The sequence below is a fragment of the Macaca mulatta genome, chromosome 1, assembly GCF_049350105.2.
Source record: "Macaca mulatta isolate MMU2019108-1 chromosome 1, T2T-MMU8v2.0, whole genome shotgun sequence".
Classification (NCBI taxonomy): Eukaryota; Metazoa; Chordata; class Mammalia; order Primates; family Cercopithecidae; genus Macaca; species Macaca mulatta.
Window position 1 is genome coordinate 175,034,218 of NC_133406.1, and position 23,402 is coordinate 175,057,619.

Below are 23,402 nucleotides of genomic sequence, written 5' to 3' on the forward strand. Positions count from 1 at the left end.
AATGTTAATATAAAGCAAAAACACCAAAAAATTTAATGAAAAATTTTTTTCTTACATCTTTACAGGACTCTAATATAAGGAGGTTCCATAATGAAACTTTAAGTTGTGGAACAAAATGAACAAAACCTTCATTTTCTTACCAATCACATATAATTCAGCATAGCGATGATGGCATTCATGTTCATTGCAGCAGTACACTGCATCATAGGTAAACTTTCCTCGAGGTTTGGTTTCATTCAGATTGAAAAAAGTAACTTTGCTAACATGATCACTCACAACATCATACTGGCTTTGAGGGATTTTCTCAGCTAAATTCATCCACCAAACAATCTTTTTTGAGGAAACAATCTTGTTTTCATTCTTATAGATGCAGTGAAAAGAAACATTAGATCCAACACTTGTCAGAATTTTAGGTGGAAAGTATATGACATCTGTAATGAGGGAAGAAAGGATATCAGATGAAGACAAAACACTCTGTAATTTATACCACATCGAAAAAGATTCACAACACATTGCAGAGTTATACTGCCAAAACTGAGTGTACTAAAAAACTGGATAATGCTGAAATTGCCTGTTTGTGTACAGTTATCTAGTGTCCCGAGTGCTCTCATTAGAAAGTGAATTGAGCTTCCGTGAATGTCTTCACTATCTTCTAAACACAGAGGCTTATTCATCATAAAATATGTTTTAGGGCTGGGCGCGGTGGCTCACGCCTGTAATCCCAGCACTTTGGGAGGCTGAGGCAGGTGGATTACGAGATATATATATATTATATATATATAAATAAAATATATATATATATATCTGTGTGTGTGTGTATATATATCTGTGTGTGTATATATATATCTGTGTGTGTATATATATATATCTGTATATATATATGTGTGTGTATATATATGTTTTAGTCAGTAATTGTCACTTGCTAACTGATAGGCTGGAAAGTAACTAAAACAAAACATAGTTTAATTCCACAATGACATATTTCCCACCAGACCCTGCTTTGGGAATCAGTGAAACCTAGGACAAGTTCTTAAAAAAAATCACTATGAAGCAAAATCCTGAAGTAAAAATGATTGCTGCTATTGTCTTGTTTGGATACATAAAAATTTCAAGTAAGTAGGTAAATATATGAGATATAAATTAAAAAATAGGAATGTCATATGAATCATAATACAGCAATATACAAAGCAGAGAAAATTATAAATGCTGGTTTGTACTATCATTTTGAGTTATTTAATGCCAATATCCTATGGATGAGGGCAAAGAGAAGAAATATTTTCCTAAAACATGATTTTTTTAATGCCTACACATGATTCTATACTATTTTTAAAGTCCTCTATTGTTGTAAACTTCATTTGCCTATCATTTTCAAAGACACACAAGATAAAAGTAAATGATGGTTTGCATAGGAGGAAATTATTTCCACCACAGTGTACTGCAAAAACATCAGTACATTTCACAGCTGTAAAGTTAAGGTAAACCATTTTCTGCTGATAGACTATGAAAATTTGTTTTCACACATATCTTGGGATTACCCTTAAAAACAGAAACAAAAATAATTGGTTTTTATTAAGTTTTCTTTATTCTGTAATAGCACGCTAAACATCAATGTCTATATATTTACAATCCATACAAAACATCTATGTTTTGTATGTCCATAATCAAATGGAAACAGGAAAAAACTTAGTAGCATAAAATTACTGGACAGAAGCCAAACCATTAGATTTATGAGCGTGACTGAGTATAATCCTAGCTGAGGTGGCACTCAAGCTTCACTTATACGTTACTTACTGTGGACAAGTACCTAACACATTAATCTATTTTAACCTACCTTCAGTATGCGCCACAACCTCCTTACTAAACTGCCTCAAAAGTCTCAGAATAATTCTTATTTAAAAAGAAAAAGTATAATTGAACTTTCATGAATTAAGCTGAAGTTTTTCATTTTAAAGATGATAAGAGAATTCAAAGCATTTCACTTTGAAATCAAATATATATAGTAAGGCTTAATTGAGAAATAAGATGAAAATCATAGTATTTTTACATGAGTAGATGCTAAAATATTAGCTTAAAAATAAGAAAACCAAGTTAATAAAAACCCGACAATTTGTGAAATATACACTGGATAAATTTATTGAAATTGATATGAGATAAATATTGAATATTTAATTTGCAAAATATTAATATAGATAGATATGCATTTTATCTGCATATGACACACTATGCAATTTTTAATTTACAGAATAATAAAACAATAATGATTTTCTTCACATGACCCATGTGAATTATTTCATTTCATTATTTTATTTTATATGGATATTTCATATCCATATAAAACATCCCCATTTTACAGATGAGGAAATTAAGGCATAGAAAGATTAAGAAATTCTCCAAATCAGTGGTGAGGCCAGAATTTCTATAAACTTCTGTTGGACTCCAAAGTCAATGTCTTAAACTACTATGGCTACTTGCCTTTTGATGAATCAGTGCTTTTAAAATAGTAAGCAATCAATAAGTAAACTTGTTAAATGGACTGAATATTTGCATGGTACATATTATCTCTATACAGGCCCTAATCAATCTCAGTAAGTCTGAGCAAGAAAAATTTTGCCCTTTTGACAGATTGGACAACCGGTCAAAGGACTATTTTCTTTCTATAGTCACAGCTTTGCACGTAGCAGGTCTAGGACTATTCCAAGCCTCTGGAGCCTCTATGCAAAACTTTGCACATCAGCTGCATGAAGAAGCTGTGAATAAACTGTAGATGTTCCAATGCTAAAAATAACCTTTACAATATGAACAATCGGCACTGAAAACTCTCAAAAGCAAGCATCTAGAATAAAAATTCATTTATTATATAATATGAAGTAAAACATTAATATTTGAATTTTATGTCAAATAAATATGCTTGGTTTTAAAATGTAAATTAAGGAATTATCAATACAAGGGGCTTTCTGAGTTTAATTTGGAACTGTTATATTAATTTTTTCTAATTTGGAACTGTTATATTAATTTTTTCTTTTTAATAAGAAAAGTGATCCTACAATGTACTGCAATAGAAACACACAAGCCCAGAGACTCTGACAGAATTTTAATTCACGAATTGGCCCATTCAAAGTTTAAACAAGGAAGTTGATATTGTGTTCCTTCTTTCATTTTAAGGCTACAAAATTTAAGATGCTTATAATATACAAAGGCAAGTTCAGGAAATATATTTCCCTCCCAGTAGAAGTGGCTACTACATAACCTACCTTGTGTGGTAAAGACATGAGGAGTACTCCAGTCACTCCAGATTCCTGGGCCATCCAGTCTCTTGCCCCTCACCTGAACCTCATATGAAGACCCAGGAAGTATACCGTCTACCAGCAGGGATGTAGCTGAGACAATCTTGTCAGCCTTTTAAAATATTATATTAAAACATCAGAACATCAAGTTGCTGGGGAACCTTTACAAAAAGTGATCATAAGCTAATCTCATCAAATTTCAAAGAATTAAAATCTTACACAGTAGTTATCTGGCCACAGCGGAATTAAAACAAATATCAATAATCAAAAAGAAATGTTTGCACATTAGTCAATAAAATTTTAAATAGTCCATGGGTCCAATAGAAAAATCATAATGATAATTAGCAAATACTGTTAACTGAATCATGATGAATATATGACCTTTAGAATTTTAAGAAATGCAGCTAAAATCTGTGGGAAGCTTCAAGCCGCTACTGACACCTGTAAGACACACCTGGTAGAAAATGCTGTGCAGGGGTACACAAAGAACTACAAGTATCCTGTGCAGAAGGGCATGAAAAGTCTTAAGAACCTGAGCCTGGTCAGGCATGGTGGCTCATGCCTATAATCCCAACACTTTGGGAGACCGAAGTGAGTAGACCACTTGAGCCCAGGAGTTCAAGACCAGCCTGGGCAACATAGTGATACCACATCTCTTTAAAAAAAAAAAGAGGCAGGAGAATCACTTGAGCCTGGGAGATCAAAATTCAGTTCCCAAAAATGTACTCCAAAGTTAATAAACTCTCTGGCCTCTAATGACTGCTCTTGAGGCAGGGGGAGCATATCACAGACTAAAAATTATGAAAAGCATCAGGAATGCACACAACAACATCAGACATTAATAACTCCTATCTAAAATTCTCAAGTTTACAGATTATCTCCAGTTTACAGATGAGAAAGCTGAAACCCACAGAAGCCTTAACTCTGTCTTCTCCATACGTGACACTGAGGATTTCCATCGTTCTCTTTGTGAAAATAAAATGTTTTACATTTTTTGCCAGTTCTAAAAGACTGTTTTTCACTTCCAAATTATATGAAACTTAGCTTCACAAAGTAAAGTGCCAAAGTATTCACATGGCCCAAGAGGCTATTCATTGAGCTCCACCTTCTCCTCCCCCACTGGCCTCTGACTTCAACCACTACTGCTGTCACCTTCACTGCCCTCAGCCACACCATCCTTTGCATTGCTGTTCTCTCTGTTTAGAACTCAACTCCCCAGATATCCACATCACCATTTCCTTCACATCTTTGCTCAAATGTCACTCTCCCCAACCTCCATTTATTATTGCAACCTTCCATTCCCTGCCAGCACCCCCAGATTCCTCTTATCCTGTCCTGCTATCTCAGCGTATCCTGATGCAAGTAGAACAGTTCCAGGCACGTAGCAGGTGTTCAATAAATACTTACCGAATGAACTGTTAAAGAAAAAGAGAAAGGAAGTAAGGAAGACTTTATTTGGAATCATCACAATAGGTATATGGAGCACTGCATATACCTTGTGATGGGTGGGGGTGGGTGGGCTAAGTCCAAATACAGCATGGGCAACAGGGAATTTATAGCCAAGAAGCAGGGAGTAGATAGAAAATTACTAAGCAAAAACATCATGATAAGAGGGATTCTGGCTAAACTGACCTAACAGAATTCTTGTTGAAGACAGGCCATGGTGATCAAACATTATTTGGGGAATGGTGGAGGATGAGAAACCTGATCAAATATTCCTCAGATATCCAGGGTCGGGGGGTTCCTTCTAAAATGACCTCACAGAGTTCTTTGCTAAAACTGAGTTTTACAGGAATATGCACAGATGGGGCTAGCAGAAGATTCAGAAGCTCGACTAATGATTAGCCAAGCAAAAATCTTTCTGTTGCCACATTCAGAAAAAGATTCAAATAGATTGAGCAATTAAAAAAAAAGATGAAATCAGTGGTCTGTCGGTGGAAAATAATTGTAATTATGAATTCAAGTTTCTGTAACTAGATTTCCTATAGCCGTATATATATGTATGTATATCTATATATGACATATATAATATGAAATATTGAACTATAATTCATTCTGCTTTAGAAGAAATGTATATATTTAGTATGCAGAGGTTAATTGCTATGGGACTTAAGAGGGTCTTTACTTCTCAACTTTTCATTTTACTTATTAAAATATACTTACTTCTCTGATAACTGTTGTAGAATTCTCTGAATATTTCACTTCATATTGAAGTGGAAATGGTACCAATGGTGGGCTGGACCAAGAAATCTTTAAATTACCATCATCTGTGATTTCCATACGCAAACCTAATGGTGGATCAGGCTTCACTTAAGAAAAAAAAGAGAATACTTTTAAGTCAAGTAATTTTCATGACAATTATAGTTGAATAAAATAAAGTCAAAATAAATTTTCATCATATCTTGCCTTTCAAGTACTTAAAAGGTGACTTTATCCAAGGACTAATTACAGAACCGAAACAAGCTAGAATACTGGGTCTAGTTCTTGTACCTTATCATAGCAATCCATGTATATCCATTTCCCTACCCTTAAGTGGTAAAGACTATGAATCAGTAAATGAGATTATTTTGCTAAATGTTATTTCCCCTTATAAGAATCCCACTTAACTTTATTAAACCCAGCATCCTCAAACTTATTTGAAGTCTCCCCTGAACCTCACCCACTCCACTTATTTTAGTGGGTAAAAAGGAAAAAAGCATTGTGCAGAACACTATTTGGAAATACATAAAACTATCCAAAATTCAACTTGTCTATTAATTATGGATCATAGTTGTCTATAATCTAGACAAACCTACTCAAATAACTGACAGCATGAATATTCCCATGCAATAAATGCAGCTGCAGCAGTCCCTGGCTTGTCATCAGAAGTAGGGATGAAGTTTCTCAGAATATTAAAAATGTTTAATGTTTAAATTTTGAAAGTTTAACACACATTTATACTTGGATTCCTGATATATTTAAAATAGAAAGATTGCCAAAGTGATAGAAAATTGGTGTGTTTTCTTGTTTGTTCATCTCTATATTAGCAAGGTTTTTACAATTAACAGGAATTATTCATGTATATAGAAATTATCATTAAATTGAAACAATTACTGATTTGAATTTTATTTTCAACAAATAAAGAGCATAAGATAATTTTCACATTCTATATTTTCAGGAATTTGGTCACAATTTTCCTCTTTTAGTCAAAATCAATGATGGTTTACTTTATGTGACATATTATAAATTTCAGTTACTTTAAAGCAAAGACAGCTAAACACAAAAGTCTGGAAATTACAGGTGAAATTTACTGTGTTCCTATGACCAAAGAGAAAACAAACATATACCAAAGAAAAGTAAAATCACAATATTACAAGCTATTGTACATTTCCTATCTGCATATTGTAAAAGTTATCAGTATCAAACTGGAGTTACTAATGTGGAACCCTAACACAATGGAGTTGGGAGGCCATGAAGGAGTCCCCTTATGCATGTATGCCTACGTTGGAACGACGTAAATAATTCCTCAAAACCACAGTATTCCATAAAAGCTGCCTGCACAGAGACACTTGCCTAACAATGGCTGTCTCCACCAATAAGCTAATGCCAACCCCTGCAGCAAGCTCTTGTAACCAAAAATCTTTGTTCAAAAGAGCTTACATGGAGGTCTCCTATATGTCTTTTCAAGCTTCCCCTTTACTCCAACCCCTGTGGATGTGTCATAGTCATTCCATAGCATGCATATCTAGAACTGCAATCCCCTACTACTCCCAAATAAACTTTTTGCTTTGTAGAGTTGGTATCTGTCATACATTTTAGGTTGACAATACTAATATGCATTAATATTAGAAATACAAAAACAAACCCAATGTCAATTTCCCATTCATCTTACTCTGCCTCTCAGCAGCACTCCACAGATGCTTATACCCTCCTTCTTGAAATATTTTTTTCACTTGGCTTCTAGAACAACATACTCTTTTACTCCTGCATTCTTACTGATAACCCCTCAGTCTTTCTCTTCCTGAACTCTAAATAGGTGATCTCATACAATACTCTAAACCTTGATATGTTAACAACTCCCAAATGTATATATCTCCCCTAAACTTTAGACTCGTATGTCCAACTTCTTATTCAACGTCTCCTAGGTTTCCAACAGACATCTCAAATACAATGTGTCCAAAATAGAGCTCTTGATTTCTGTACACACAACTAATCTTCCCTGAGTTTCCGTATCTCAGTATCTGGTGTCACTGTTCATCTAGATGCCCAGGTCTAAATTTAAGAGTTATCCTTGATTCCCCTCTGTCCTTCACACTCTACAACTCCAACCACTAGACAGTCCAGTCAGCACCATCTCCCAAACAGATCCAAACCAAAACAGTTCTTTACTTCTCCACCCTGGCCTACTATATGCTCTGGACCAGGTAACTCTGACCTCATCCCTTAATACTCTCATACCTCATTCACTCCTAGCACAAAGGTCCTCTGTTTTGTTCCTCAAATTACCAAGTTCATTTTATCTTAGGGATTTTGTGAATATTGTTCTTCCTGCTTGGAGCACCTTTTGCTCTGGATTTTTGCATGGATATCTCTTCTGTATTCAGCTCAAATGCTACGTCCTAAAGGAGATCTTCTTTGATCTACACAGTAGAAACAATAGTCCCTGACACTCCATCACACCAGTTTTATTGTTTTCATGGAACATATAATTTGGGGATATTATCATATGTGTTCAAATACAAGGAAAGATTTTTTTCCCCAAAATTATCTCTGCATAAAGACAAAATTAAGAAAGTTTTCAAGTTCTTAAAAATTCCATAGCACTTTCCCTTAACTACTTCATTTTGAAAAACAATGCAACTCAAAGTTGACTCTAAATGCTACTAAAAAATCATCAGGTAGAATTAGTTTTGAAAAGAAAAAATGATATTGAACAAAGATTTTGTAATTTTTTTCTCCATGGTATAACTTCACGATTGAATTGCTTGTATGCCATTGTAACTATGTTGTGGAGAGCACAACGATATCCCTAGAGGACAAATTATTTGAAAGTCTTAATGTTAAAATATGATGTCATACACAGTTTCAAAAAGTGCTGTATCTCGAGTAACTTACAAAGAAGTAAAGCCTGAGTTGTATGTAAAATTGTATCAGATACTTGGAAAAGTGGCTCTAGTGATGTCAAAACCAATGATGCAAAATCAGACATAAAGAGTTTGCATACAATTGTTTCAGGAAATATAAGTGGAGAAAAATTGCTAAATTATACATAATTAAATGAAATTAATAAATTAAATACATAGCACTAACATTTGCCTGTATTATTCACATTTGTAATTGCATATTTAAATTGATAAAAAGAGATTTGGGGGATCTTTGCACAAAGAAAACAGAGAGTGTTGTCTATTATTTGAAGCTTTCTGTAATCATGTTTGTACAGTAAATTACTTATTTACTCTTTTATCATTGTCTCTGCCTACTATTGTTTGTCCCTGCTCTCTGAGGTAGGAACTATGTCTAATTTCCCACTCTTTTTCTAGCTCCTAGAACAGTCTCTGACAAACATAAGCCTCTAAGAAATGTTTATTGAAGGAATAAATTCAGGTAAGAAACATGCTTCTAATTATTTTTAAAAATAGTTATCTGAGTTGTGAAAAAGTGATATCCAATCAATACACACCCATTACATAGATCCAGGATTTAAAGAAAACAGTTTTCAAAACAGAATTTAAGTGACAATGGCCAAGATATACATACTATTGTTAAATCATTCCAGAAGCCACTCTTCATACCCCCAGTACTACATCTACCATCATTACAGTGTTAAGCAAAGTGAGATAAGCTAGCAAATATTTTTGTAAGCAATTTTTAACCTTTATATATGACTGATGTTTTGACCTATTATCATCATTTTAGTGCATAACTTACCCATATTTATGGGCTGAACTGACATTAGAGGTGACTGGAAAATTACTCCACCAGATGTGATTTTCAAACACATAAGGAGAGTGTCGTTGAGTTTGGCTGTTGGCACAGGCACAAGACATTCACAACGTTCATGAACACTGCAATTGCAATGAACCATCTGAAAACTGCCTTTTTGGGGAACCAGAGGTGAATCTTCTAACACTTCCGGCCTATATTGAAAAAAAAGAGCTAAATATTAACACAGATATGAAAATACTGGATAGGCTCTTAAAGCAGGATACTAAATACAAATTGAAGTAAACTATTTGAGACACCCAGCTTAAAGGGTATCTGGGAAAAAAAGATACCCTACATTAGAATAACAAAGATAAAGATTACAGCAGGTTAATCATCAGGAAGAACATAAGCAAAAAGATAGTGAAGCAAAAGTGAAGTACTAAAATAAAAGAAAAACTGCAATCCTAAAATCCTACGCCCAGCAAAAACAGCTTTCAAAATAATGATGAAATAAAGACTTTTTTTTTTTCAGATATACCAAAGCAAAAAGAATTCATCACCATCAGACTTGCACTATAAAAAATGCTAAAGGAAATCCATCAGGCAAAAACAAAAAAAAAATGACAGCAGATAGAAATATGGTTTCACACAAAGAAATGAAATTTAACTAAAATGACAAATATTTATTGATTGTTTAAAGCAAAAATAATAGCTTCGTTGGTGTGGGGTTTACAACATATGTAAAAGTAAAATGTATGGCATTAGTACCAAGCTTGGTAGGGGAGAAATTTGTGATGTTCTTACATGAAGTGGTATGATATCACTTAGAGATATACTATCACTTGGTCTATAATAAATTGGACACAAATATTATAAATGCTAAAGCAACCACTAAAATAATAAACAAGAAAATATGATTAATAAGCAACACAGGATATTAAGTAGAATCGTTTAAAAAATCAAAAAGAAGGCATAAAAAGAGGAAAAAGGGAACAAATAATAAAATAAGAAAAGAAATAAAAAGATTTAATCCTAAACATATCAATTATCACACTTGATAATGCAATTATCACACTTGATAAATGCAAACAGCCTAAACATCCCATTTAGAAGGCAAAGATTATCAGACTGGATTTAAAAGACCCAATTATAAACAACCTACAAGAAATCAATTTTAACTATAAACACAAATAAAATGAAATGAATGGGAAAAGATATACCATTATAAGATTAGTCAAAAGAAAGTTGTAACGGTTATATTAATGTCAGAGAAAGTATATTTTAAAGCAGTGAATATTCCATGGGATAAAGATGATCATTTCATAATGAAAAAGGGATCAATCCACCAAGAGGACATAACAATCCAAAACATTTATGTACCCAATAACAGAGTTTCAAAATACATGAAGCAAAAGATTGAGAGAACCTTAAGGAGAAACAGCCTAATCCACAATTATTGATTAATTTCAACTCATCATTGATGCAACATTCTCCATTGATATAACAAGTAGACAGATATTAGTAAAGATAAAAACGTGAACAACACATCAACTGACTTGACCTAATAGACATTTCGAGAACACTCCACGCAACAATAGCAGAATGCACATTCTTTTCAAAAGCATTTACCAAGGAAGACCATATTCTGGGCCATAAACATCACACACCGGGGCCTATTATGGGGAGGGGGGAGGGGGGAGGGATTGCATTGGGAGTTATACCTGATGTAAAAGATGAGTTGATGGGTGCTGATGAGTTGATGGGTGCAGCACACCAACATGGCACAAGTATACATATGTAACAAACCTGTACATTATGCACATGTACCCTAGAACTTAAAGTATAATAATAAAAAAAAAAGTCTCAATAAATTTTAAAGGATCCCAGTCACACGAAAATAGGATTAATAACAGAAATCAATAACAGATACATATTTAGAAAGGCCCTAAATAGTTGGAAACTGAACACACTTCTAAATAATTCCTGGGTCGCTCAAAAACCATATCAAAAAAAATTAGGACTTTTTAAGTGCATGAAAATTAAAATACAACATATTCTTTAAGGTAAGATATTGTTTACAGCAATAATTCCAGGGAAATGTGTTTAACACTAAATATAGGCACTGCCTATATGAGAAAAAAAGAAAGGTCTCAAATCAATGACTTCAGCTTCCATCTTAACAAACTAGGAGAAAAAAAAGAGCAAATTAAACCGAAGTTTAAAATAGATGAGAAATCATAAATATCAAATCAGAATATAATGAAATAAAATAAAATAGAAGAATAATACACAAAGATCAAGAAAGCCAAAAGCTGGTTAAAAGATTTTAAAACACGAAAGAAGCTTTAGCCAGACTGTATTAGTCCATTCTTATGCTGCTATGAAGAAATACCCAAGACTGGGTAATTTATAAAACGGAAGAGGTTTAATTGATTCACAGTTCCGCAGGGCTGAGGAGGCCTCAGGAAACTTACAATCATGGTGGAAGGACATGCAAACACGGTGGCAGCAAGGAGAAGTACAGAGTGAAGGGGGGTAAAAGCCCCTTATAAAACCACCAGCTCTCGTGAGAACTCACTCACTATCGTGGAGGTAACTGCCATAATAGTGCAGAACAGTGTGGAGGTAACCACTTCCATGATTACCTCCTACTGGGATCCTCCCATGACACATGGGGATTATGGGAACTACAATTCAAGATGAGATTTGGGTGGGAACACAGCCAAACCATATCACAGACTGACCAGGAAAAACCATAGAAGTCACAAATTAACAATATAAAAAATGAAAGCACGATATTGCTATACAGTCTACAGATATTAAAAGGATAATAATATGAATAATTTTATGACATTGAATTTATATTGGATAACTGATGAAACAGAAATTATTTTAAAATATTTACAATAACATCAGAAATAATAACACTTTGGAATGTATTTGACAAAAGATGTTTAGGATTTGTACATTGAAAACTACAAAATGCTGTTGACAGAAATTATTAAGACCTAATTAAAATGAGAGATGTACTGTGTTTATGGGTCAGGAGACTCAATATTGCTAATATGCCAACTCTCCTTAAATTTATCTATAGATTTAATGCAATGCTACTCACAATCTCAACAGGCTATTTTACACAAATTGACAAGATGAATCTAAAAATTCATATGGAAATGCAGAGAATCTAGAATAGCCAAAATAACTTTGAAACTGAAGAACATAATTTGAAGAATAACAATACCTAACTTCAACATGTATTATAAAGTTGCAATAATCATGCCAATGAAGTATTCATGTAAAAACAAAAAAAGTAAATGAATGGACCAGAATAGAGTCTAGAATAGACTAACACTTACATGGACAACTGATTTTCTACAAAGGCACAAAAGCAATTCTGTGGAAAAAGGATAATCTTCCTGACAAATTGTGCTGGAACAATGGAATATCTATATGCAATAAAATAAAAGAACTTTAATCTATACCTCGCATCAGATAAATTAATTCCAAATGGATCATAAATCTAAATGTAAAACCTAAAGCTATGAAACTTCTAGAAGAAAACATGAGTAAAAAATTTTGTGACCTTCGCTTAATTAAAAATTTCTTACATATGACACAAAAAGCACAATCCATAAAAGAACAAATTGATAAATTGGACTTTATCAAAATTGAAAACTTGTTTTTTGAGAAGCACTATGAAAGATAACAAAAAGACAAAGCATACACAGAGAACATATTTGCCAATCATCTATCTGATAAAAGATTTGTATCCATAAGGTATATGCAACACTCAAAACTAAATAATAATAATACAAACAACCCAGTTAAAAAGATAGGCAAAATGTTACACAGTCACTTCACCATATAAATCATAGTTATGGCAGATAAGCACATGACAAGATGCTCATCATCATTAGTCATTCAAGAAACACAAACTAAAACCACAATGAGATATCACTATCCACATACTAGAATTGTTAAAATATTAAAAAGAAAAGACTAACTATACCAAGTATTGGTGAAGATGTGAAGGAACTGGAACTCTTACACTGCTGGTGGGAATGAAAAATGATACAATTTTGGAAAATAGTTTGGCACTTTCTTAAGTTGTTAAACATACACCTACCATATGATGTGCCCATTCCATGCCCAGTCATTTATCCAAGAGACATGAAAATATATTTCAATTCTAACACTTGTGGTAACTTCATTTGTAATAGTCAAAAACTATAGACAATTCAAATGCCTATCAACAGGTGAATGGATGAACAAATTGCAATATAACCATTTAGTGGAATGCTATTCAGCAATAAAAATGAATGAAATACTGATATAAACAACATTAATGAATCTCAAGATAATCATGTATATGAAAGCACAACAAAGTACTGTATGATTGCATTTATATAAAGTTCTAAAAAATGCTAGAGTAATAGTAGGTTATAGTGCTAGAAATCAGATCAGTCATTCCCTGGGGACAGAGGTGGGGTGGGAGAAGGAAGTACCACAGGTAGGAGCATGAGGGTGGGATTACAAAGGAGCAGGAAGAAATTTTCTAATTGATGATATATTCATTTTCCTTATTATACTGATGGTTTTATGAGTGATTTCTCATATCAATATTTGCCAAATGTATAATTTAAATATGTACAGCTTATTATATATCAATTATACCTCAATAAAACTATTTACAAAAAGAAAGAAAATCTAGGAAAATTTTTGTAAGCAATACTTTGCCTATCATTTTAAACCTTCAAATAAGCAAGTTAATCTTAAAAACATAATTATAATTAGCTGGGTAGGGTTACCAAACATAGGGCATAAAAAAATAATAGTATGCAACCAAGAACAGAAAGTTGTTATTTCTTACTTAATAGATTTTTTATAAATCTGCCTCATCCTTTAGGGAGTCTAAGTCTTGGTGTAAATGAAATGACTATAGAATAAGAGCAGTGGGGAGAAGAGTGAGGAGTAACAGTGCCTCTGACTACCCATCTCACCTATGCTGCCCCATTCTATCCATTAATATCTGCTACCTCCTACCAAAACCACACTCTGTTTTTCAAACAACCTAGGGATAGGGAGATAGTGCATGATCACTGCCTTCAGAAATCTTGCAGTCCTTGTAGAGGGAAAACACTGATATAACAACTTAAAATTCAGTATGGAAAAGTGTTGATTTAGAAGCTACAATAAACTAGCATATACATGAGCATCCAGATATAAAAAACATGAAAAATAGACGCTAATCTTTCTACGCATACCCCACTAATATTAAATGTTTTGAATTATGATATATTTTCAAGTTTCCTGAGATATAATTTATTATTACTTTAGTACTAAAAAAAAAATCAACCATGAAACAACATTTGCAGGACTTTAATGTGCCAAGAAATCTACTGGGAATTGTATAAGGGATATTAGTGTCAAAAGCACAATAAATTAACATTGAGATGTAAAATCAAGTACTTCTGTTTGCTTATTGGCCATGAGATCATGGACAAGTAAGTTTATATTTGTGAGTCTCAGTTTCCTTAATCAATAAAACCAAGATAATCCCTGAACCATCTGTGTTTACAAGGATGTGAATATCAAAGACAAGAATTACATAAGAGTATGTTCGAAAAATGTAAAATGCTATCCACCCTAAAATATTGTTTTGAATTAGAGATAGCCTGATGTAGCACTTTCAATTCTATCTAAATCTTTAAGCAAAGCAAATAAAATGTAATTTTTAAAAATATCAAGCCAGACCTTTTATGCATTTTTCACATATTAAAATAAAAGCTTTTACAAAAAGGGTGTGAACAAATTGAATAAATTGTGGTGTTTTATGTCAGAAACATGCTTGCAAGGCATTATGCTTTGGCTGAAAAACTTCGGAATTTTAAAGTAAGAATATTTGCCTAAGTTGAGCACAAAACAACACATATATTCTCCACTAACATTTTAAATGATAGAAAATTTTAGTCATGTTTTAAGACAAAAAGAAAAGTTGGAATCACATCATCTTACTTTAGATGGTCTTGCCAATGCCAAATCCTTTTCTAAATATACTGAATATTTGTAAAAAAGGGCTAATTTAAAATCAGATTAACTCTATGGTTTTCTTATCACTTCACTGATGTATTTTCTATTTATTCAATCTCTTTTTCATTTTGTTAATAATTGTAATATACATGCAAAACATCATATAGATTATATATCCTTAATAATGACTATATAGTATCTACATTATAAAATCTGTATTATAGTAATTCATTGTTTGTTTTCTGGTTTTTAAAAAAGCTTTCTGTAACCACGTCAACAGCTAATGCCATCATGACACTATCAGAATCAATCTAAAACTAATTTCAAAATGTTCTAAGCTTGGGATCAGCAAACTCGGGTCCACAGGCCAAATCCAGCCATCTGCCTCTTTTTGTACAGCCTGGGAGCTAAGAATGGTTACTTATATTTTCAATTAAAAACAAAAAGACTGTTTCATGATACATGAAAATTATATGAAACTCAAATTTCAGTGCCCAAAAGTGTAGTAACATTAATTCAATTTACATACTAACTATGATTGCATTTGTACAAGCACAGAATTGAATAGCTGTGACTGAGACAGTATGGTCCACAAACCCCAAAATGTTTACTACTTGGCCCTTTAAGAAAAAGAAAATTTTGCCTCCCCAGGTATAAGCCAAAAGTATTTTGTACTCTCTACTGGTGGGTATTTGATGGGCAAAGGACACAAAAATAGAGAAAGCACATTAAATATATCACCAAATTTCATTATTACAATTTACATGAAACACCTTTAGGAATATTATCTAATCCAATTTTTCAAAGCACCCTTTGAGGGAACTAACATCATCTACTTTACAGGTAAAACAAACTGAGATTTGGAGAGAATGTAGACCTGGAACTCAACTGCAGTCTTGTGCATCAAGTTCAATGTTCATTTCGTTACACCCAACATGCCTTATTATCACAAGATAAATTTTGCTGTTACCATCGCCATTTTATTTAGAGATTAATAAAGACCATAGTAACCATGACTAAAAAATAATTATAACCTGAGTCATGTTAATATTTTTATAAATGGAAATATTAGAGAATTATATAATTACTTCAAATGATTCTTTAAGGAAAAACATTAGATATTTCCTGGATTTGTGAGAAGAGTTTCCCAAGTTTGTGTGAGACCCGGAATCCACCAACCTGGTTACATGCCAAAGTCAGTATAAGAATTTAAGAACTCTGTTTTTATTACTATCAAAAGAAACTCTAACAAATTTGATAATTTTAAAGTATGGGGATAAAAGGATCATCAAATTTTAAAAGTAACGAGATATACTTGGCTTAAAACAAGCAAACATGAAGAATTTCTGGAATTCTTGAAAATTTTTATATGCAACAAAACATTTTATGCCTTACCAGCATACATATGCATATACAAACTCAGTGCCACTATTTATTTAATACCTCTACATGTAAATAAACTTTACTTGAAAGTGAAAATAATATGAAAACAGTTGTCAAATGAATTTAAAATTTTGTCTCTTTACCATTTTTGACTTTTTGGTAACATTTTTACTCAAAAGGTAAAGATATAACTCTTTAGTATTGAAATTTCATTTTTGGTAGCCATACGTGGTTTAGAAAGAAAGCACATTCTGTCCTCTGACTTTTGGTACAATTTTTCTTCCAGAAAGTGCAAAAATATTAAAACTTCTCCAAGCAAATTCTATGCTAAATTATTACAGGAATAACACCAAATTGGTACCACCTAATTTCCTGATTGTAACGTGAACTGACAGCAAAACAGTGAACAAACCAATGAAGTGAAATTAGAAAGTTTACTATTAGCTTTGTAAATCATTTAATCAAGTCACTTATTTTAAATTTCAGATTGGTAATCTATAAAAACATTACCTCAAAATTTTCCCTTGCCAATCCCAAATAATTTGAGACTAAGTTACTGTCCCAGACTAGACTCATCATAAAAATCACCTGGAGAACTTGTGAAAAAATAGATTCCTAGACCCCATGAGGAATTCAGAAGGTCCAGAGCTAAGCAATCTATGTTCTGAATAAATGCAAGCAATCTAGTTCCACCACAGACCTATTGAACACCAAGTAAGAAGTGCTGACCTAGATAAATCTTATCAAGGAGGAAAGTTTAAGAAGCATTTTGTAAAATGTAAAGTACTCTTCAGATGTAAGATATCACCAAATAAACAGAAAATCAACAAAGATAAGAAAAAGTGGGGAAAAAAAGAAGAATGCAAACTGAAACAAACAGGACCTTAATGTCTATCAAGTTAATAATATAACTGCCTGAAGGGAGAGGGAAGACCTATCTTATTTAACTTTGGAACATAATATTTGACCATGTACCCATTAGCCTTAGTAAAGGCAAAATGAGTGTAAAAAATATTGCACTCCAGTTAGTACACTTGTTTTTGTTTTTCACAGCAGCATGGGTTAGCAATTCTAAAACTGCTTTGTGTATATTCTAGCACTGAGCAAATAAGTAATACATTGTGGGAAAGGGAAGCCAGGTTTCTCACTGCTGGAGAAGAAAGTTACAAAACAGAAAGAAAAAAAAGAAGTTTAGAATGAACCCTTCGGTTTTGACCTAGAATGGGACATATTAGTATGAACGCACACCCTTAAATATATGTACATACAGAGAGATACAGGTATATAGATTTGTGTATATTATGTACACACATTGTGTATATATTGTGTGCACTAACTAGCTCTGCACACAGAGAGGGCTATAAACAGTAACAATGAACAACTATCCTCCAGACACTGGTTTGTAATACCATTCTTCAACAAAAGGAACCATGGCTCCTTGGAGAAATGGCTGATTCCAGTGTAATATCAGGAAAAGTATAAGATCTACCTGGTACATCTTATACTGCTAGAAAGAAAGTCCTCAAAAAACAAAATGATGGGGGATATATCAAAAGTACACAGGAGCCAGCTTGAATGGGCTCTCATTGGCCAAATAGGGGACAATTTCAGTAATAAAATGAATGACATAACATTATAGCCTACAAACTAAAATAAGAATCCATGAGTCCATCCTGACAGAAAGGAAAGAAGGGAAGGAGAATGAAAAGTGCATCACTTACAGAGCCTAGTACTATGGGCTGCACACACTAAATACTTTTTTATTGAATAACATTATTCTAAATGCCCAAATTAATATTTAGCATTTTTGTTTACAAAAAAAAATTGCATTTTGCATCTTAAAAATGTCACTGGGTTCTTTTTTACATCTTCAATTTCTTTTCTCATTATATTCATATTTTCCTTTACATTCTTGAGCATGTAGAGCATATTAATGATAGCTGTCTTTGTCTACCAATTCTATCATCTCTGTCATTTCTGGGTCTGTTTCTATTGACTATTTTTTCTTTTTCTCTTGGTTATGGGTCACATTTTCTTATCTTTTCATATATCTAGAATTTGTTTACTGGCTGCCAGACATTGTGAATATTTCATTTTTGAATATTATATTGTTTTGTTTTGCCTTGAAGAGTGCTGGATTTTGTTCTGAAAGTCAGTTATGTTATTTGAGCACTAATTTGAATCTTTTAGGGCACCCTTTAAGCATTTTGGGGAAGAGTATAGTGTAGCCTTGACTCTAAGGCTAATTTGGCCCCACCTTTAAAGTATAGTTCTTGTGGGGTTCCTACGAAATGTCACTGATACTCTTCAAGGTCTCTCCAATCTCGTTTATGGGAACTTGAACAATTCCCAGACCTGTATGACTTCTGTGAATTGTTGAGCTTATAGCTCCCTGATAACTGTTCTCTTACTAGAAGTTTTTCTTACCCAACATTATGGCCAGATTGATATTCAGCCAAAGAGTTAAAGTGGCCCCACTGTAAGTTTTTGTGTATGCCCCTGCTTTCAAAGTACTCTGCCCCATGAACTTGAGCCCCTTACACTCTCTGAACTCTCATCTCTGCAAGTTTGTAGGGCTCAGCTTGAGTTCCTCAGCCCTCTGCCATGTTCTGGGAATTTTCTCAGAAAGCCTAAGTACTAGTAGGACTCATTTTGTTTTCTTCTCTTAGGAATCACAGTTCTGTCTGCCTTTGTTCAATATCTGAAAATAATTATTTCCTATGGTTTTTTTTTTTCAGTTTTCTAGTTGTTTATGACAGGAGGGTAATCCCAGACCCTTTTATTCCCTCATGGCTAGAGTCACTTGTTGATTTTTTTATTAACTTTGGAAGACATAATGTATTCATACAGTTCAAAACTTTGTTTTCTTTAAAAGAAGTAGTGAAATGGGGTGGTTACTTGACAGAAATGTGTAATAGAGAAAATTTATTTTTTAAATGGGAGTTATTGTATTGTGTCTATTAGCTGAGAGAGTAACATAATGGTGCAGAAAATAGAGGATAATGGCAAGAAAGTCCTTGAGTTGACAATAAGAGATAGGACTCAGAACACATGACAAAGCATTCACCTTAGATCAGAACTCAAAGAATTTATTCACAATAAAAGGAGAGAGGAAAATTGCATGGGCAGTGATATAGGCAGCCTGGTAGATTTGGGTGAGAAAAGCAATCATTAGAGAAACTCCACCTGCTTATGTTTTCTCAGTGAAAATAAAAAGCAAGATCATCAGTGAGTCTCTCTGGCTCACTTTCAGGAAAGCCAGCTGCAATGGTGCAGGCTGTCCTATGGGGAGATCCACATAACAAGAAACTGAAGGAGGTCTCCAGCTGACAGCCAGGGAGGAACTGAGGCCCTCAGTCCAACATCCCATGAAGAACTTGGAACCCCAAGAACTGATCTCCAAAGCAGCTCCTCCTGAAGGTGAACCTTGAAATGACTGCAGTCCTGGTGGCTGACACCTTCAGTGCAGTATTTCTAAGAGATCCTGAAGCAGGTACTCCCTTCCCGTTCCACCCGACACTAAGCTGCAACTGAATTCCTTAACCTCAGAAACTGTGAGATAATAAATGATTATTGTTTTAAGCCACCAAGTTTTGGGTTAATTTATTATATGACATTAGATCACGAATGCAGATATTGGAACTTGAAAGTGGGGTGATGCCATAATGAAAACCTAAAAATGTATGAATGGTTTTGCAACCAGGGCACAGAGGCTAGAAGGATTTGGAGAAGCATGGTGAAGAAAACCTAAATTGCCTCAAACAGACTGTTAGTAGAAATCTGGTGGACTTCAAAGACTCTGCCAGTAAGGTCACAAAAGGAAGTGAGAGATAATTTATTGGAAAATGGAGAAAAGTGATCTTTCTTGTGTAGTAGCAGAGAGCTTATTAACATTACCATCTGTAGTCATGTGGAAAGTACAGAATGTGCCTATTGAACTGAATTATATACTTAAGGAGATTTCCAGCAAGTGTTGAGGATGTCTCTCGGTTTCTTCCTGCTGTAAGAGCAGAGATATACATTGAAGAAAGGACCATTAAACAAAAGAAAAGAGGACTTCATAGTCTTGAAGTGTCCAGCCCCTCCAGATAGCAAATACTGTTAAAATCAAGAAATTTTGAACAAAGATCAAAGAGAAGACAGAGAAAAGATCTCTAGGAGGTTTGCAAGCTTTTATAATATCTAATGGAGTGAACACCAGAGAGGTCCACTGGAGGTCCAGGTAGTTTTGTGAGAGAAGTGTATTAGCAGAAATACTGCTAATATAGAGACAGAAAGAGACAGAGACAGAACAAAATGAAAAAAAAAAAAAAAAAAAAAAACTTTGGACCATTCAAAATTGTGCTGATAGGAAAGCAGGCTGTGAAAACAACTTAGATGTGCATATGGGCTGTTTTTCATGAAGAAGAGAGGGTTACTCAGGCCAGAACCTGGTACCCAGAAAGGGGAGCCAAGAACCATGGAGAATTATTCCTGAAGTTGGGTAGTAGAGGGAATAAACTAACATGAAGGGTACAAGGGGAGATGGTCGAAGAGCAGGATTCTTGACATGGAGATTATAGAAAAAAGCATGCTTATTGGTGATGACAAAGTCTAAAGCATGTCCATGACAAGAGGTGAACAAGGTGGTGTGAAAAAAACAAGAATATTGAAAATAAGCATTCAAGAAACTGAAGATTAATCACATGGATGCTGAAATCATCCAGAATGCTGGCAGGAGTAATTGTGAAGACAAAGTAAAGTAGGTGTTAGTAGTTACAGAAGCCCAAACTCCAAGCATGACCTGGAGGGCCCTTCATAATCTGACCCTTGCGTATCCCTCCATCCTAATTTCTCTTCATTCCCCAGCTTCCCAGCCCCACCACACTCAACTTTTCAAGTCCTCCCGTGTGGTATGTGTGCCTCTGGGCCTTTGCAAATGCTCTTCACTCTCTGGCTCATTCTCCTCTGCCCCCTCTTCACCTGGGCTGGATATCCCTAGTAAGTGTTTCCACGAGGCACTGTATTTATTACATCACAGCATTTCCAAACTTTGCTGTTATGTCTTCTGTTTTTACCACAGAATGTTAACTCCGGGAGGGCAAGGGTTGAGTCTGTGTTGTGGAACCTTGTTCCCCATGCTCAGCTCAGTGCTTGGAATACACAGGAGGCACCTAATAAAGAAAGAGAATTTCCTTCCTAGATCTAAGAGGAAATCTCTAGAGCAGTTTCAAAATATTACATTTCTAGAGTATCTGTCCTTCAGACTCTCTGACAAACATTAATATCTGAGCCCAAACAAAGCTTTCCCTTAAGGGACATATTTATATGGCTTTAAATCCCTTACAAACATTAGATTTTATCCCTTTTAAAATACACGGTTTTACACATGGAAGCATTTGAAAATTTCTCTTGTGAATTCTCCAATGTCCAAAATAGGTGAGTCTGATTCAAAGTTTTTCTACAGTAACCACCATTATGGATTTTCTCTTCCATGGAGTTCTCACTGGTTATATTGACCAGCTCTTCCTATATTGACCAGCCCTTCCTATTGAATTAGAGTCCTACTTAATTATTTGGAGATATATTGCCTTAAAAGCCAAACAAAAATAGAATTAAAGGCTGAAACAGCATGTGATAGTTGGTATAATGAATATATTAACCAAATCATAGAGGTATAATGTGGCAGGAAAAAAATGGGAGACTGTTTCTCAAATTCCTTGGAATTACGACAAGTTTTACTGTGCTAATATTTTTAGAAACCTAGGTTCCAAGTGAAAGAAGACCAAATTAAAATCATCTTGTAAGAAAGTTTGAAAATCTACCTAATTTACCTAATTTTCTCATTCTTCTGGGTCCTATTGTTTAGAAGAATAGACCAATGACTGTTCAGTTGACTAAACTGAAGCTAAAATTCTCAGCTACAGCTAAGTAACTACTCAAATTTATAATGCTCTGAAATTATATGTATCTATATATTACATATATACTTATCTTTTTCAGAAAAATACCTCAAGCCATAATTATAATATATGCATAATAGAATTTAAGCCCTTACAAATATTCACAGGGCTTTAAAACTGAGCACTTTACCCTAACCTGCTGATAAGATCAGAAATTGTCTAGAACAGGAACCCAAGTGAGAATTTTTAATCACATCCAAAGCATTTAGGTCATCACAAGAAAGTAGTACTATGCAAAGGAATACTTTTCTCTGAGTTAAAACCTATTTTGCTCAATAAAGCAGGAAACTGCCCTGAACTTCAAATATATCTTCATCTACCATAGGGCTTCCTTTCTTCTCTCAATACTCAGAAGTTGAGGTAAGCCTTCTTTAAGACCAACCCTGTGCTCTTTTCATGGAATTTGCCTATTCCATTATTCACTCTCTACAAAATATCTTCAATGGGTCCCCTTCTATTACCAACTTTTCTTTCCCTGCTGGGTCACTTTCTGTAGACTAGAAACAAACTCATGATTTCCCATCCTTTAATTATCCACCCTGGGACATTCATTATCCATTAGTCTTCCACCTCCACTTTCCAACCCCAACCAGGCTTCTCAAGCTCTAGAGATTTATAACTCAGTCACTTTTGTTATGGACATTTGTCTACTTTCTGGCTGGCCAACATCTGACTGAAGAATCTACCATCATACAAGGCTGAAACACTGGCAGTTAGAGCACCTTCTCACCAACTAGATACCCACATCTGAAACACTGGCCCTCATGATGATTGCACAAAGACTCAGGGGCTTGTAGGTTCATCAGAGTCATGGCATCAGGTGACCTGCATGTGGAAATGATGACCACAGGGACACTCA

At 34.1% G+C, this 23,402-nt stretch overlaps 1 protein-coding gene across 13 annotated transcripts in view; it reads right to left on the reverse strand.

The window, feature by feature from the left end:
- The window catches only part of LEPR (leptin receptor), a 98,236-nt gene that overhangs the window by 32,829 nt on the left and 42,005 nt on the right, over window positions 1-23,402 (reverse strand). For all 13 annotated transcript variants that reach the window (XM_015141353.3, XM_077991108.1, XM_077991199.1 and 10 more), the window contains 4 exon segments: window positions 9,192-9,400; window positions 5,448-5,593; window positions 3,252-3,396; window positions 141-431 (listed from right to left, as the gene is read on the reverse strand). In XM_015141353.3, the coding sequence (XP_014996839.3) occupies window positions 141-431; window positions 3,252-3,396; window positions 5,448-5,593; window positions 9,192-9,400 (791 nt within the window).